Source organism: Colletes latitarsis, chromosome 10 (genome assembly GCF_051014445.1).
Source record: "Colletes latitarsis isolate SP2378_abdomen chromosome 10, iyColLati1, whole genome shotgun sequence".
Lineage (NCBI taxonomy): Eukaryota > Metazoa > Arthropoda > Insecta > Hymenoptera > Colletidae > Colletes > Colletes latitarsis.
The window spans coordinates 31,561,590-31,576,305 of NC_135143.1; the positions used below are offsets into that span (position 1 = coordinate 31,561,590).

A 14,716-nucleotide genomic window follows, 5' to 3' on the forward strand; every position below is an offset into this window, starting at 1 on the left:
GTCCGTAAATTTTAAACTTTGCGAAAACGAGATAGGTGATTGGAAAAGTTTTTACACGAAGTTCAACAGCTGTTGTATGCGCGGTCGTCGCATGAATTAGTTCGACAAAAATGGCAGATTCGTGGCGTTTAAACACTTTGCCAACTGAGATTTTGATATTAATTTTCGATTACTGTCATGCATTCGATTTGGTACGACTCAGTGAAGTATGCACACGATTTTACGATATCGTGCGCGAAGAAACGCTTTGGGCTAAGAAGAGCAAGCAACCGATCGTAACGAATCAAATTTCGAGAAAATTTCGTGAAAGGTTCGTTAGGTTATACTCGATCTTTTTTTTAACAAATATCGTAATTATATTATTAACAGAATCGTTAGTTACGAACGACGTATCTGCATTTGTGCATCTTATTTATTCTGAATATATCAATATGCATTAATTTACAAATCACTAAGCGTATTTTTTATTTCGATGGTTTATTTTTGTACTTTATCGTAATGCTGTAACGTCTAATGTTTAAAAAAATACTAAACCTTACAGATTTTTTTACGCGCATAGATATTCGATGCTGGCAATAAATCTGAATTCTACCATTCAATGTAAATTATTTAAATTGCACAGGTGTAACCCACTGTTATGTTTACGGAAAAAATGGCATGTTTCGCACAATTGGCAATACGGCAGATACGAAAAGAGGATTATCTTCTCGCAGAAAACGAAATTCATGCCATGGATACAATTAACCAACAACACTTTATGGTGGAGCGGTGGAAGTCAATTGTGCTGTTTCAAACGTTTCGAGTCCATGCACAAAAGCAATCAACTTTTGTTTCGAGTTCATGTCTGCAGTGACATATGCAAGTTCATTGTCAGAAACGAATGCATTGTAACTGGGCACAGGTATTAAGGATTTTTATTACTAACAATATTTAACATACACTGTCATACGGTTTGCATTAAATTTATAAATTATATTGCAGAGACGGTAGTATAAAATTCTGGACAAAATCAAGAAGCTACAAATTTATAGATTTTGATTGCAACATAAGCAGAGCACACAGTTACGACATAAATGGAATAGATAAGACTAGAGAGGCAATTATATCAGGTTCTGGGGATGGAACAGTGAAGGTAATACTCTACAAGGTCAATTTGTTGAATATTGTAGAAGATTTGCATTGAACGGTGTAATTCACGTTATAAATTATTAGTTCTTTACTAATGTAACATTAAAAAATGTCAATGTTTAGGTTTGGAGACCTCCTGTTGGCCAGAACATCTTAAATGTACCTTTAACGACTATAAACATTACCGACAGAGTGTGGTCTCTTTCTGCCGATCCAATGGGTAAAAAGTTTGCCGTGGGTTCAGCCGGAAATAATAACTGCCCCCCGCTTCACATATTTGATCTCGAATGGTGCGTTATAGTTTACGTATTAATTACGTATAAGCAAATGGTCGAAAATGCGTGCAGTATACAGATATCTTTTATATATTTTCAGAGTCATGAAAGGTCCGATAGTATAACAAAAACATTTCAGTTACAGCCAATCTGATATACTGAAATACAATTGGCAAAGGGGGGCAGGAATATTAGACATGATTTGGGATAATCCACAGATTCTGCTTACGTGCGGATATGACACTTACATTCGAAAATGGGATTTGAGGTAATTATTTCAAACGAATTGCAGGATATTAATTAAAAATTAATTTCATAGTTATTTAACAACAAGAAATTCGCTTTACAGTTATAAGTGCAATGTTAAAGTCATTGTCAGATTTTATTTTAATAATCGATATCATTTTAGAACTGGAACATGTGTATATTCATGGTCAGATCCAACGAATGCAACTATATATTGTTTATCGTCAGATTATCGGTACAGTATGATCAGTGGAACACAATACAACTCCAAAGCTGTTCTTTGGGATCAAAGATATAAAGATTACATACAAGTTAGTAGTTGAATATTTTTAAACAATATTCTTCAATAACTTGATAATTATACAGTACTGTTTATATTTCATTTTTGTTTTGCAGATCTATTTCATGGATCTATGCAGAATGACGAGTCCCGTTTACTGTTTGAGTTTCGATAGTACTCATTTATATGGAGCAATGGATCAACATTTAGTTGAATTTACATTTTCGGGATATTCGTACGAAGAGACTAATTACAAAGAAATTCTTAAATACTAATATACATTGGATTGTTTAGAATGAATAAATGTTGAAAACTGTGAAACTTTAGAACTAAAACTTGTTATATACAAAAATAAAAAGATATTCTAGGATTCCCATAAACTTAAACACTTTATAATTTGGAATCTTAAGTTATAGGTTTAAAAAGCGAGTCACACTGAAACAATTATTAACACTTTATTACGTTAATAAATATATTTTTTCCACGATTTATTTAAAACAATGACTATAAAATATAAAAAATTAAATTTGTTCGATGCACCAAGTTTTTATATTTGTTTTAACTATAAATTCGCAATAAATGATACTATTAAGAAATGTCTATTAATAACAGTTCTCGAAGTTTTTAAATAATTCAACTAAAAACTTGTAATACGTAAAAATAAATACATATATCCAACTTGAATTAATATTTCTGTACCATCGCCCTTTTTATGTTTTATCGGAAAAGAAGCAATACCGTATTTCTTATAACTTACTTCTTTTACTGTAAAGAATGTAGATACATTCATACGTTATATGTTGTAAAATCCAAACCCAAAATTAAGTATTTTGTTAAGTAAGTTTAACTCCTAGCTAATCATTTTTCTAATCATGTAATTTAGAATGCCACCGTGTTTATAATACGTTAAATCAACGTCCGTATCAAACCGTACGATTGCTTCAAATTTTTTGCCATCGTCGGTGGTAACGGTAATCTTCTGGCCTGGCTGGCAATTATCGGGAATCACTATATCATATACCTCTAGACCGGTCAACCCTAAAGATTCTGCATTTTGTCCAGGTAAGTACTGCAGCGGAATAATACCCATACCTACTAAATTTGACCTGGGAAATTATAGAAATGGTAATAAAATATCCTTAAACGTGAAATTTTCTTGAAAATTCTACGTTTCGTAGACAATAAAAGCTTCTTTTCTTCAAAAATTATTCTATAAATGAAAATTTCTTATAAATTACCCACTGTACAAAAAGTGGTTTCAATTTTTGCCTGAAACATCACTTTTTATAAAACGCGCAATTTATATCAAAGATATTGAATAAAATTATCTTTAAAATAATCCTCCGTTTAAAAATAGAAGATCATATTTACCTGTGTATTCTTTCGTAAGATTCCGCTATAATCGCTCGAATTCCTAAAAGATAAGGTCCTTTCGCAGCCCAATCTCTAGAAGATCCAGATCCGTACTCCTTGCCAACAAGAATAATTAACGGTGTCTGATCTTTCGCGTACTTTTCAGCTGCATCGAAAATGTCCATCTACAAATCAAACAATAATCATGTTAACACCTTGGTCAATTTTATTTCAAACGAAAGACACGTTTGTTCCCCGCAACGTTGTTTGGAAATAAAACATATTTTTGTAAGTTGTTGTTCCGTTTATAATAAATACATATATTACTATAAATTGGGTTTTCATTACGTTTCTTACGTACCTCCTCGTTAGTGGGAATATAAATAGTACGTGGTCCAGGTTTTCCAATGAACTTGTTTACCAGGCGAATGTTAGCGAATGTGCCACGTGCCATCACAGCGTCGTTACCTCTTCGTGACCCGTAAGAATTGAATTCTTTCGGCGTCAGTCTACGAATAAAATTTAAAAGCAAAATAATTTCAAAGAAACTTGGACGTTTACATAATTCCTAAATTGTACATTAAACGTACCCACGGCTCGCGAGGTATCGCGCTGCTGGGGAATTACGTGCAATGCTACCAGCTGGACTAATATGATCCGTCGTAACGGAATCTCCAAGATTTAGAAGAACGCGCGCTTTTCTCACTGGTTCCAATATTGGTATTTCCTAAATATAATCAAAATAATATAAATTGGCAAAGAAATATGTTATTTTAATTGAATCGATAATTATATCGCAACAATGTATCAAAGGTTAATAAATAAAAGTTTAAATAAACCTTTCGTAAATTGGTAAAGTACGGTGGACTCTTGATGTAGGTGGACGATGAATCCCACGGATATAATTTACCATCAGGCTCGACCAATTTTATCCAGCTATTGCTGCCCGTTTCTATCTTGCTATAAACTTCTTTAAACATAGCCGGGATCACAAATTTTTGTTCTACAGCTTGAATGGTTGATCTTGTAGGCCAGATGTCTTGAAGATATATCGGAGTGCCGTCTGGTCGGCGACCTAAAAATTTTCAATAGTATTATAGCTTTGCAATGATTCACACGGTTCAGGCCAAGTCATATATTTACCAAGTGGTTCCTTTTCAAAGTCTATGTCCACTGTTCCAACAATGGCGTAGGCGATTACTAATAATGGCGATGCTAAATAATTCGCTCGTGTATTAGGATGAATTCTGCCCTCGAAGTTTCGGTTGCCAGATAGGACGCCACAGCATACGAGCTCATTCTAATACAATAGAAAAGCACAACGATTTAAAGTAGAGTATGGCAAGTTGTAATTTCAAATAGCTTTCATCTACGTCTTTGCTCGTCTAAATCATTCGGGTTTTCAGGTTCTTACTTTCTCAATAGTATCGACAATAACATCAGGGAGAGGGCCGCTATTACCAATACAGGTCATACATCCATAACCGACAATGTCGAACCCTAATTTTGTCAGGTAAGGAATCACTCCGCTTTCCTCCAGGTAGTAAGTAACGACGCCAGATCCCGGGGACAGTGATGTTTTAATGTAAGGAGCGACGGTCAAACCAGCCTCGACGGCATTTTTCGCAAGCAGACCTACAATTTAAACAATGCCCGCTTAGTGTAATGTTCAACGCGGCAATAAAAATAGGTAGAAAGCGTGTAATTTCAATTGAAAATTAATATGCATCTACCAAAAACGTTTATACTCTACGGTTTCATTTACCTGCTCCAAGCATAACACTGGGGTTGCTAGTATTAGTACAGCTTGTAATTGCAGCAATAACCACCGAACCGTGCCTCAATTTGTAATCCTTGCCTTCGAATTCGAACATGGCTACGGAATCCACCTTTGCAGGGCTTAGGCCATATCCCTTGAATCCTACCTGAAAACGAAAATCCTTTATTGTTCCCTGTAATACGTTCATTCTATATTCTGAAAACAGGTTCAAAAGTTTTAATAAATTTTTACATTTATACACTAAATGTTGCCACATAAACGTCAAAGAAAGTTCTACAACAAATTATAATAAGAGCCGTTTCACAGCGAACACCTGAATATCTTCATTCACTAAAATTTTACGACCCGAGAATGTGAATGACCTTTATCCATCTAGAATTCATTATCCGACGAATGATCTGCTGAAAAAGCATTTTTACATGGTAAACTAGCAGCTCTATGTTTGTTTCACAGTCACCTTAACGAAATAATATTTTACTATCTATAGAGAATCTTAATACAAAATTATAGAAACTCTGTAAAATTTCTATAAAACAGTTCCGTATGCGCAGCTACAGTATTTAAATAAATTCTGCAAACGCGTATACATATAGAAAATAGACCACCGCTGATATCGTGTTCTGTGCGAGGTTCGAATTTTCTTTAAATTATGATACTCATTTACGAACTCGTTGGAAAGCTATTAGAGGCATTATAATTACTTCCTGGAAAGTGAATCGAAGTCGACGTCTATATGTTCAAGGGTGACCCTTGGCCTGTGAGGGATACGCATTGTTTTGTATTTTTAGACAGTCGACGTCATCGGTTGGGCCTTTCCTCGCACCGAGGGTTGCTTTCACTAATTCTATAGCCGCCGAGGACTGTTACTTCCCCTATTCTTTTCATTTCAAGAAACTGAAATGGTCTGAGGGGGCCTTTTAATGGCAGGACATTTACCGTAACAGAAACTTTAACGGCACGCAGAAAATTTATCAAGCCGTTGTAACATTATTTGCAATTACTAATTGTTCTCGAACTTTCTCAATTACTAATTGCGAATGCGAATGTACGGAATTCATAATTACAAAAGATCGACAAGAATGACGGTAACTCGATAGTCAAGACCAATAGTTGCAATACGAAGCATAGCGAATATCTGTACGTAAGAACGACGACAGTTTGCAACAAAATGTGTATAGCTTTGCAAAATGAACTTGATGTCGTCGTATCAGCAATTTTACTGAGGTTACACGCGACGTTCGTGGTTTCATCGAATACAGTGGCTCGCGTTCTTCGCGAAATTCAAGATCGATCGATCGCCGGTAACTATAAAATAAAACATTAATATTACTATATTAATTTATGAAATATTTATCTGCATACTATTTTGTATGTTTTCCATATTTAATGTACGCCATAAATTTATAAGATTCAGTCTACTTATTACTAAATTATACTATTGCGATTAGTGAAATATAAAAAATATTTCTAACTGTTATCGTGGAATACATTTTAAGTATTTATTCGTTACTTATTATGTTAATAAAGCATCCGATATATAGAAAATTTAATATAAAAATATTTATGGTATTCGAATCTTAAATATCAAGTAAGCATAAAATATTATTCTGTTATGCAGTATGCACTTAATATCAATTTTGGATACTGTTACTTTTATACTGAACAATAGTAAATAAAACGCGTGCTATACAGGGTAAGGTAGTTAAAACGGGCCACGGAAAAGTGTTTAACGTATACATATACTTAAATAAGAGGCTGACTTTAATTCAGAAATTTTCGTATGAACGTCGAGCAATTGAGAATCCAAAAAAGAACGGCGACAAAAACGTATTGAATTTCACGCCGGAGAAACGTCAGCTCTTTATGATTCACGTGGATGAGTTTTCAGCAATGTCCTTGCCGTGATAGCATAGTAACGTGATTCCGATGTTGAACATCTTTCAATAGAAATCGATCGCGGTCCCTTGTTTTTAAAATCACAGGCGCTCGCTCGTTATAGCTTTACCACGTTCGCGCGATTACCATTTTCAATTTGATTCAACGCGTAGCCAATTGCTTCAACACTGAAATATAATAATCGATCAGTCGTTTGGTTTTCCATCAGTTATCATCTATTCAAATTTCTTCTGAATAACGACGTCTCCGTACTCCGAACGAAACAATTTAAATATTCTATCTTAAGGGGATGTTTTCTGACCAAGAAGTTGGAAAATGTCGACTTTTCCTTTTTTCCATTTTTTTACAGTATATGTCTTTGAAACTATGGCAGAATTATGATTAAATTTGTGAAACAAATAATAAGTTTAAAAATTTATCTTCTAGACCATCAAAATACTCCTTTAAACAAATGGGAATATTCATTTTTCCTTATCAAGTATTTAGAAATTAAAAAATTTGAAATTATTCATTCTGATTGTTTATAGTACGAAAGCTAGGAGTGCGTAAACAGTTTTGCAAAAGAAAATTGATTGTATTAGGGAGATATTGGAAATTTGTGAAACGTTTGCCGGTTTGGCGAGGATGTACCGCTAGAAAATGGTTTGGAAGGGGGAGAAGGTACTCCGGGCACGTATAAAGGCAGCTTGACGAGCGTGAAAGTTCATCAGTGTACAATTAACAGCGCAAATGGTCAACGACGGTCGTGGTGGTTCAAGTCAGAGTGCGGTTTCCACGTTTCTGCTTTGGTATCGGTTTTTCTTACGTATTGGAAGTTGAACGCAATAGTGACAGTTAATACGTTTCATTTTCGTGAACAAAACATTTTTCTCTATCGTCGTTTTTCCAACTTGTTTGTAATTCGTCGATAATTCCAAGTTTACCAAGCAACTCTTAAGGCAGTTTTCTCCTTCGATCGAAGAATTTAACTACAAGAATTATACTACACAAGGTGTGCAGCAACAAAGGCTGCTGTTGGATGAAATCTCGTCCGGTGTGGTTGAAATAAAATAGCCTCACCGGGTAGGATTCATCCAATGTCCGCCCCTGACTCATCGATGGTTATTCAATCTCAACGCAAAACATTGGACCTCTTATTATCAGAGACGAAGTATTCGTCTAGTGCAACGCTGGCACGAAGTCGTGACTAGATCGAAATACTCGTCCCTGATGACGAGATTAATCATCCCGTGGAACTGTAATCGTCCGTCAACCTTCGGCGAATTCCGAAACGTCCCGTTTATTTTTCTTTGGTGATCTAACTGTATGGTGTATCGAAAGATCATAAAGCTAGATCAGCAAGGCAAAATGTACGGAGACATAGCCTCACGAACCACGCTGAACCATGCAAGAGAACTTCGCCAATGATAAACAAGGTAAAGCAAACTTCTTTCTGTCTTCCATGTAACCAATGGGCAAGATTCTGCTTTGAACATACACCGCAGACAACGGCTTTCAGATGAAAGATTTCGGAGGAACTCTTGCTGCGATGTGTCCACTATAAGAATTCATATCACAGCAGTAGTTACCTGGGAGTCTTTCATTTTTTGCCACCGCAACAACAAAGAACACGTCACGCTTCGATACGCACGGGAAACAACACTTTTGTTTATGTAGCTGCAAGTACTGCATGAGATGAACGTGATCCCGTTTGACGGTACTGATCGATCGTCACTGGGTTATGTTTGTCCCATACGAATACTGCCTGTTCATCGCCAATTAATCTGCACTGCAATTAGATGCTTACACCACCGACATCGGCACATTTGATTCAACAATTGACCGTCGTGGAAAATATTAATTTTTAAACAATTCTTACTTTGTTAGTAAGGCAGTTCCTGAAGTCGGTTTTCATGTCTACGACGGAAACACGATCATGAGGCCTTTTTGGACCACTGACGCTGGACACCACGGTAGACAGATCCAGAGTGAATATTTCTGAGAATATGGGATCTTGGTTCTCGTCATCATAGTTCCTCAACATCCGTACAGTGGTTAGATACTTCTCGATTCTATTAATATGGTCCTCATTTCTGCCTAGAAAATTAAGACAACTACATTCTTCGCCGTTCAAGATTAAGTGTTAAACATTTTATTTATATAGGATGCTTGTTCGGAATATATTAGAATTAAATAATTACAAAATTCGTAAACAAAATATAATAGTTATTATTTACCTGTTTGTCTCAGGTACATTAAACTCTGCTGATCGACTGGAAAGAATCCAACTGTAGCGCCATATTCAGGACACATGTTCGATATCGTAGCACGATCTGCAATACTTAGTTGAGATACACCGGGTCCAAAAAATTCTACAAACTTTCCAACTACTCCAATTTGACGCAAATTCTGCAAGTACATGAAAATGTCTGCGAATGTAGTAATTGCAACTGATGATTCCATTTGTACTGTGTGTTTTGAAAATTTATACCTTCGTGATCGTGAGAACAAGATCCGTCGAAGTAGCATACTGATTTAGGACTCCATCTAATCTATATCCTATAACTTTCGGTAATAACATCGATATTGTTTGTCCTAACATAACAGCTTCAGCTTCGATTCCTCCAACACCCCAACCAAGTACACCAAGGCCATTAATCATAGTTGTATGAGAATCTGTTCCGACTACGCTATCAGGATAGAGCAAACTATTGGTATCGAAAACAACTCTTGCCAAATATTCTAAATTAACTTGATGGACTATTCCACTTCCAGGAGGTATAATCAACATATTTTCGAACGCCTTAGCTCCCCATTTTAAAAACATGAATCGTTCCTTGTTCCTTTCAAATTCTATCTCTTCGTTTTTTTTCACAGCATCATTGCTAGAAAAGAAGATGATGTGCGTGTCAAAATACTTATCTTTCTCACTTGATAAGGCTAGTACTATCATTATTTTTAATGTCTGCGTACTATCTTTCCACCGTTTTTAATTCTAAACAAAGCACAACTGGTTTTAGACTTGGATCCTCATTACGTAACTACTTTATATTACAGTGAAAAATAACAAATTATCTTCATAATTTGATATCTGTTTCATTCTTTTATTTTTCTAGTCGAATGTAAGAATATTCGACTTCCATAGAAAAATTGATTTTGCAATCGGTTTTCAATCTAAATGACTACAATCGATCTATTGAAAATTATTTTTCCAACTATTAACTATATTTTGCATATACTTTAAAATCTATACGCTAGATCACCATACTTGGTTTTAAGATGTTACATAGAACGAAATACGTATTTAAGATTACTTATGCTCCTAATCTTCTGTGGATCTTTTTAGTCTCTTTCGAACCCGCGTCAAGTATAATTCGTACGATTTTACTCAAAGACATATTATCTATGAAGAAGATAATTTTCTCAAACATCTCTAATTGAATGTAATAAGAGTATAATTTACCTTCTAACAAAATCAACTTGTATCGAATGATCAATAACAAGATCTGATGGGCAGATAGGGTTTATCTTATCTGGATCTGCACCCAACTGTTTAACAGCATCTCTCATAGCTGCAAAATCCACTACTGCCGGCACCCCAGTAAAGTCCTATTTATAATGAAATTTAAATAGGATTTTAGAAAAAATTTATGTAATTTATTAAACGTTCAATTATAAATGATTTTAATACAAGCATACTATGCACGCATAAGATTTTTTTGTCAATTCGATAGGTGTGCAAGCCAAAAAAACATTTAACGAAATTTGACACCTACTTGCAATATTACTCTGGATGGTTTAAAAGACAGTTCTATACCCTCTTCACGAGTTTGGTTAATTTCCCAGTCTAATACTTTTTCTACGTCACATTTTGAAATTTGAAAATTATCGCAATTTCTAACGGCACTTTCAAGGAGCACTCTAACTGAGAATGGTAACCTATCTGTAAAAGATGATTAAATTTAACGATTGCATTTCTTTCATAATCAATGGCATTCTTTAATAATATCTAGACACTTACCATATTTCTTTCCAAGATTAGCAATGTCATAGTATTTATATTCTTTAGATCCAATTTTAATGGACTTCAGTAAGTGGTCATATGGATTTCCAACTGAAAATAAAATAAGTTTATTGTTTTTCATATTAAAATTATATTAAACAATATTTCCTGCAGAATAAATTAAATATTACAAAGATCCGTATTTATAGAATAACCCTTTTGGTTAAATTCGATTGGAAATTTTACAAATACAATAATTCGTTTACATAGTATATATGCGTTTTTAAGTATCATACTCTGAGAAATAATTATCTTGTTTACATTTGTATCTTTATATTGGAACACGTAAATTTGTTCCTTTATCGTTACACTTTATTATTTCTAAAGGATAAACGTGATTTAATTAGAATTATGCCACGTTTCATTTAATTAATCGCATAAATAAAATTAACGTGTTACCGAGCGGATGACGAGCCGGTGTATTGAAAATTATCGTTTAAACGTAACATTTAACATACCATTCGGAAATAAACGAATGTGCAAAAAGTATCTTTGCAATGCACTTGTCACATGTAACAGGTGTCATAATTGATAGTATCATGACTTGTGCCAAATGTCACGTTTTATTCTTACTTTATAATAAATTTTTTTTGGATTCACATAACAGAACAATTATAAATTCGATATCGCTACGCGTTGTCATTAGAAAATAATGTAAGAATACAGAGTTGAAAACGTTCATCTTTCACTATTTTCTCTAAAATTAAAACGGTATGCATAATATTATGCAAATCTAATACTATAATAGTTATAGTGATATTTTCATTGTTTTCGAAAAAACGATTATATTAAGGTACTAAATTAACGACGACACGCATTATTTTTGATAATATTTAAAACCGTTTTTAAAATAACTACGAGCAAACAATACACATCTTTACGCTTACCAGCCATGATTGTCACTGTAGCAGTCACGTCGTCCAGTTTGCTTACGATGCAACGTACGACGTGATAGAATTTATACAGGGTGGTAGGAATATATGTTTAGGAGTTTTCTTCCATGAGCGACACATTTTAAATATTCGTAACATTCGAGATAGAATTATAATAAGAGTTTAATGGAATAAAGAGTCGATAATTTATTAATTTACTGGCATAGAGTAATATTGTTACACGGTCCAGTAAAATTATAAACAAAGTTATTCTATGCGTAATTAGTGAACTGTGAAAAATAAATCAATTTTTATCCTTATTTTGTACACATTATGGAATATGACAGGAATATTTGATTTTAAAACACATTGTAAGTTTCAAATGCTGGTCACCAGTGACCACCATGGCAGTTAACGCATTATCATGTTGATATAATGTTTGTTAACGGAGAAATAATTGATCTTTATTTGAATATGTCTTCAAAGTTGTATCTTCGCAGAATTTCGAAAGAATTGAGATAAGGTGTAAAATGTTCCATTGGATATCTAAACGTTATATACAAGGTGAACGAAATAAATTGACCACCTTAAATATAGGTTTTGCAACACAGATTCAACTTTTGTAAATCACCGTTGTACAAAATAAGTTTTTCTAAAAATTATTTTCTCAAGCTTTTTTAATCAAAATAAAACGTAAAAAATTCAAGTTGTTTCTTTCAATTTCATAAGAATTAATGCGGGGATTGACTATCACTGAATCTAAAACAGCAATTTCAGTCGTACCTATCAATTTTGAATTTTCCATCGCCAATATACATTTATTTAAGGAAAATATTTTCAAGTTTTTCTTGTTGGAGGTCGTGTAAAAGCCATAGTACATATTATACATAGATCATTGAATTGACGTTGACCTGGGCTATCGGCAACGATGATAAAAATATGTCATTTTCGATGACCTTGAAATCTAATATAATACGACTGAAAAAAATTTATGGCATATCATTAGATTTGCCCTTCCGAATAGAACAACACATTGTCCTCTGACATTTCTTCCTATTACGAAATCAAAACAAGATATTCAAGGTAGACGAATTATTTCATTCGTCCTGTATATATTTTTTCTACGATAACCTTTATAATATCTCGCTGAAATACAAATTATTTTCTTTAATCGTACCTCTATGCTAACTAATGGTTTTCTACATTGCTCGTATGTAATATCATTCATGATATAAATTTACGGTTAGATTGTAACGTTGTAAATATGAAAAATCTATAAATAACGCTATGAATAGAATAACAAACAAGAAGAACATCTATCAAGCACATTGTGTAATTTTTTCTTATCGTATTACAATGCCATACTAGGCCTACTATACATATGTATATGCAAGTACAGGGTACAGCTATAAATCGTCGATTGTCGGAATTCTTTACACTTACTTCGTGTACACCCTATGCATACAATAATCAATTCGTGGATAATACTTATACCTGTTGCGACGAGTTCTGGTTTATATGCAAAAGTATACAAAGACGCGGGTTAATATTTCGTGACTAGTATGTTTGTCAAGTTGAATTGCTTTTAATAAGTACTTGATTTCTGACCAAAGTGCTTTATAAATATCAAAATTGATATCGAGACATGGAAAAGAATTTAGAAAAAACACTAGACGATGTGTAAGTTAAATACAAAGGAAATATTATTATTATGAAAGGGAAAGCGTAAAAGTCAGTATTTACATTGTTACTTGCAGTGTTAATCGTTGCAAAACGTGATACTTTCGTTAGTTGCCGTAAGGATGCTAACCTTAATCCGAACCTGGTTCGGTTCTCAATTTCGTAGAGTAACCCACGTAACTGAATTAACCAATGTATAAAGACATGATTAATCCGGTTAATTTACTTTTCTAGTAAGGTTTACTTACTTTTACAGCGAGTTATAATATTAGAATGTACACAATGTAGCAGGCTTATTTGTTAATTACTAGCCACAGTAGTTATTTTGACAGCATGCAATCCAACACATTCACGACGGACTGAACACACGTTCACTGGTGATACATTGTACATGGCACAAATTCAGGCCCATCGCGAACGCGTTAAACCTTTAATTTTGTCAAGTACATTAAGCTTTGCCATTTTCCATTGTTTATTCATTTAGGTAAACTGTTAAATGATAAAAAATTCTTGTTTTAGAAATAATACAGATGGCATTATTGGTTGCATTCTGGCAGATCATGCGGGACTATGTTTAGGAGGTATTTTTTTTTAAATCACATTTTATATATAACATAAGCATCAAATAAAACAATGAAATACAAATGTTTCAAGTAAAAGGAAACGCATCCACCGATAGTGCAGGAATAATTGCAGCTATCGCTGATCAAGTTGCAAAGTTGGAGCCCAAATCATCAACTCCTGTCATATCGCTTCAGAACGATAACAGGTAAACAAGACAAATTTTTATACTTATGTATTTGTCTATGTTTCAATGTAATTAAAACAAATTGACATCTAATGTTTAAATTATCGATCAAGGAATTTATTAAAACGATACTTAAATTAAACAATTTTTTTAAATGGAAGATTGTAATAAATTATAAATACAAAAAACAATATAAACAATTTTGTAGGATGTGCCTTATACAACGCCAAGGTCCTGTAGTAGGTGCAATTTATAAGGATGTCTCTGTGTAAAATAATGTCTGTTACTCAAACTAATAATACTGGTTATATTTAAGCTAAGTTCCATTATGTTTAGAGTTATCTTGTTAATTATACACATGTATGTATAAATATATATACATATATATTTATATATGTATGTATGTATGTGTGTGT

The 14,716-nt window shown here is 33.6% G+C and overlaps 3 protein-coding genes across 3 annotated transcripts; 2 read left to right on the top strand and 1 right to left on the bottom strand.

Annotated features, from left to right (window-relative positions):
• Positions 1-56: 56 nt before the first annotated feature.
• Positions 57-2,264, top strand: LOC143346487 (F-box/WD repeat-containing protein 4). The gene is made up of 7 exons (XM_076774613.1): positions 57-310; positions 623-901; positions 982-1,132; positions 1,252-1,418; positions 1,543-1,671; positions 1,813-1,960; positions 2,046-2,264. The coding sequence occupies exons 1-7, from the start codon at positions 111-113 to the stop codon at positions 2,202-2,204; spliced, it is 1,233 nt and encodes a 410-aa protein (XP_076630728.1). The 5' UTR covers positions 57-110; the 3' UTR covers positions 2,205-2,264.
• Positions 2,265-2,636: 372 nt separating this feature from the next.
• LOC143346482 (cytoplasmic aconitate hydratase) lies at positions 2,637-11,937 on the bottom strand. The gene is made up of 15 exons (XM_076774605.1): positions 11,888-11,937; positions 10,959-11,051; positions 10,714-10,880; positions 10,401-10,546; positions 9,429-9,822; positions 9,175-9,346; positions 8,817-9,034; positions 5,048-5,207; positions 4,697-4,917; positions 4,426-4,582; positions 4,122-4,357; positions 3,873-4,009; positions 3,644-3,791; positions 3,301-3,467; positions 2,637-3,035 (listed from the first exon to the last, which is right to left on the bottom strand). The coding sequence occupies exons 1-15, from the start codon at positions 11,892-11,894 to the stop codon at positions 2,780-2,782; spliced, it is 2,679 nt and encodes an 892-aa protein (XP_076630720.1). The 5' UTR covers positions 11,895-11,937; the 3' UTR covers positions 2,637-2,779.
• A 1,341-nt stretch (positions 11,938-13,278) lies between these two features.
• On the top strand, positions 13,279-14,675 carry Lamtor5 (Late endosomal/lysosomal adaptor, MAPK and MTOR activator 5). Its single transcript, XM_076774637.1, has 4 exons — positions 13,279-13,552; positions 14,072-14,133; positions 14,207-14,321; positions 14,509-14,675. The coding sequence occupies exons 1-4, from the start codon at positions 13,518-13,520 to the stop codon at positions 14,570-14,572; spliced, it is 276 nt and encodes a 91-aa protein (XP_076630752.1). The 5' UTR covers positions 13,279-13,517; the 3' UTR covers positions 14,573-14,675.
• Positions 14,676-14,716: the final 41 nt, after the last annotated feature.

Bases quoted from the DNA above. Each gene is read 5' to 3' on its own strand.
- LOC143346487 (XM_076774613.1), top strand. From the start codon at position 111: ATGGCAGATTCGTGGCGTTTAAACACTTTGCCAACTGAGATTTTGATA. The intron at 902-981 runs GTATTAAGGATT...ATTATATTGCAG, and splicing joins TGCATTGTAACTGGGCACAG to AGACGGTAGTATAAAATTCT. The intron at 1,133-1,251 runs GTAATACTCTAC...GTCAATGTTTAG, and splicing joins CTGGGGATGGAACAGTGAAG to GTTTGGAGACCTCCTGTTGG.
- Lamtor5 (XM_076774637.1), top strand. From the start codon at position 13,518: ATGGAAAAGAATTTAGAAAAAACACTAGACGATGT. The intron at 14,134-14,206 runs GTATTTTTTTTT...AAATGTTTCAAG, and splicing joins TGCGGGACTATGTTTAGGAG to TAAAAGGAAACGCATCCACC. The intron at 14,322-14,508 runs GTAAACAAGACA...ACAATTTTGTAG, and splicing joins TCGCTTCAGAACGATAACAG to GATGTGCCTTATACAACGCC.
- LOC143346482 (XM_076774605.1), bottom strand. The intron at 10,881-10,958 runs GTAAGTGTCTAG...CATCTTTTACAG, and splicing joins TAATCTTGGAAAGAAATATG to ATAGGTTACCATTCTCAGTT. The intron at 3,468-3,643 runs GTACGTAAGAAA...TTTGATTTGTAG, and splicing joins ATATTCCCACTAACGAGGAG to ATGGACATTTTCGATGCAGC.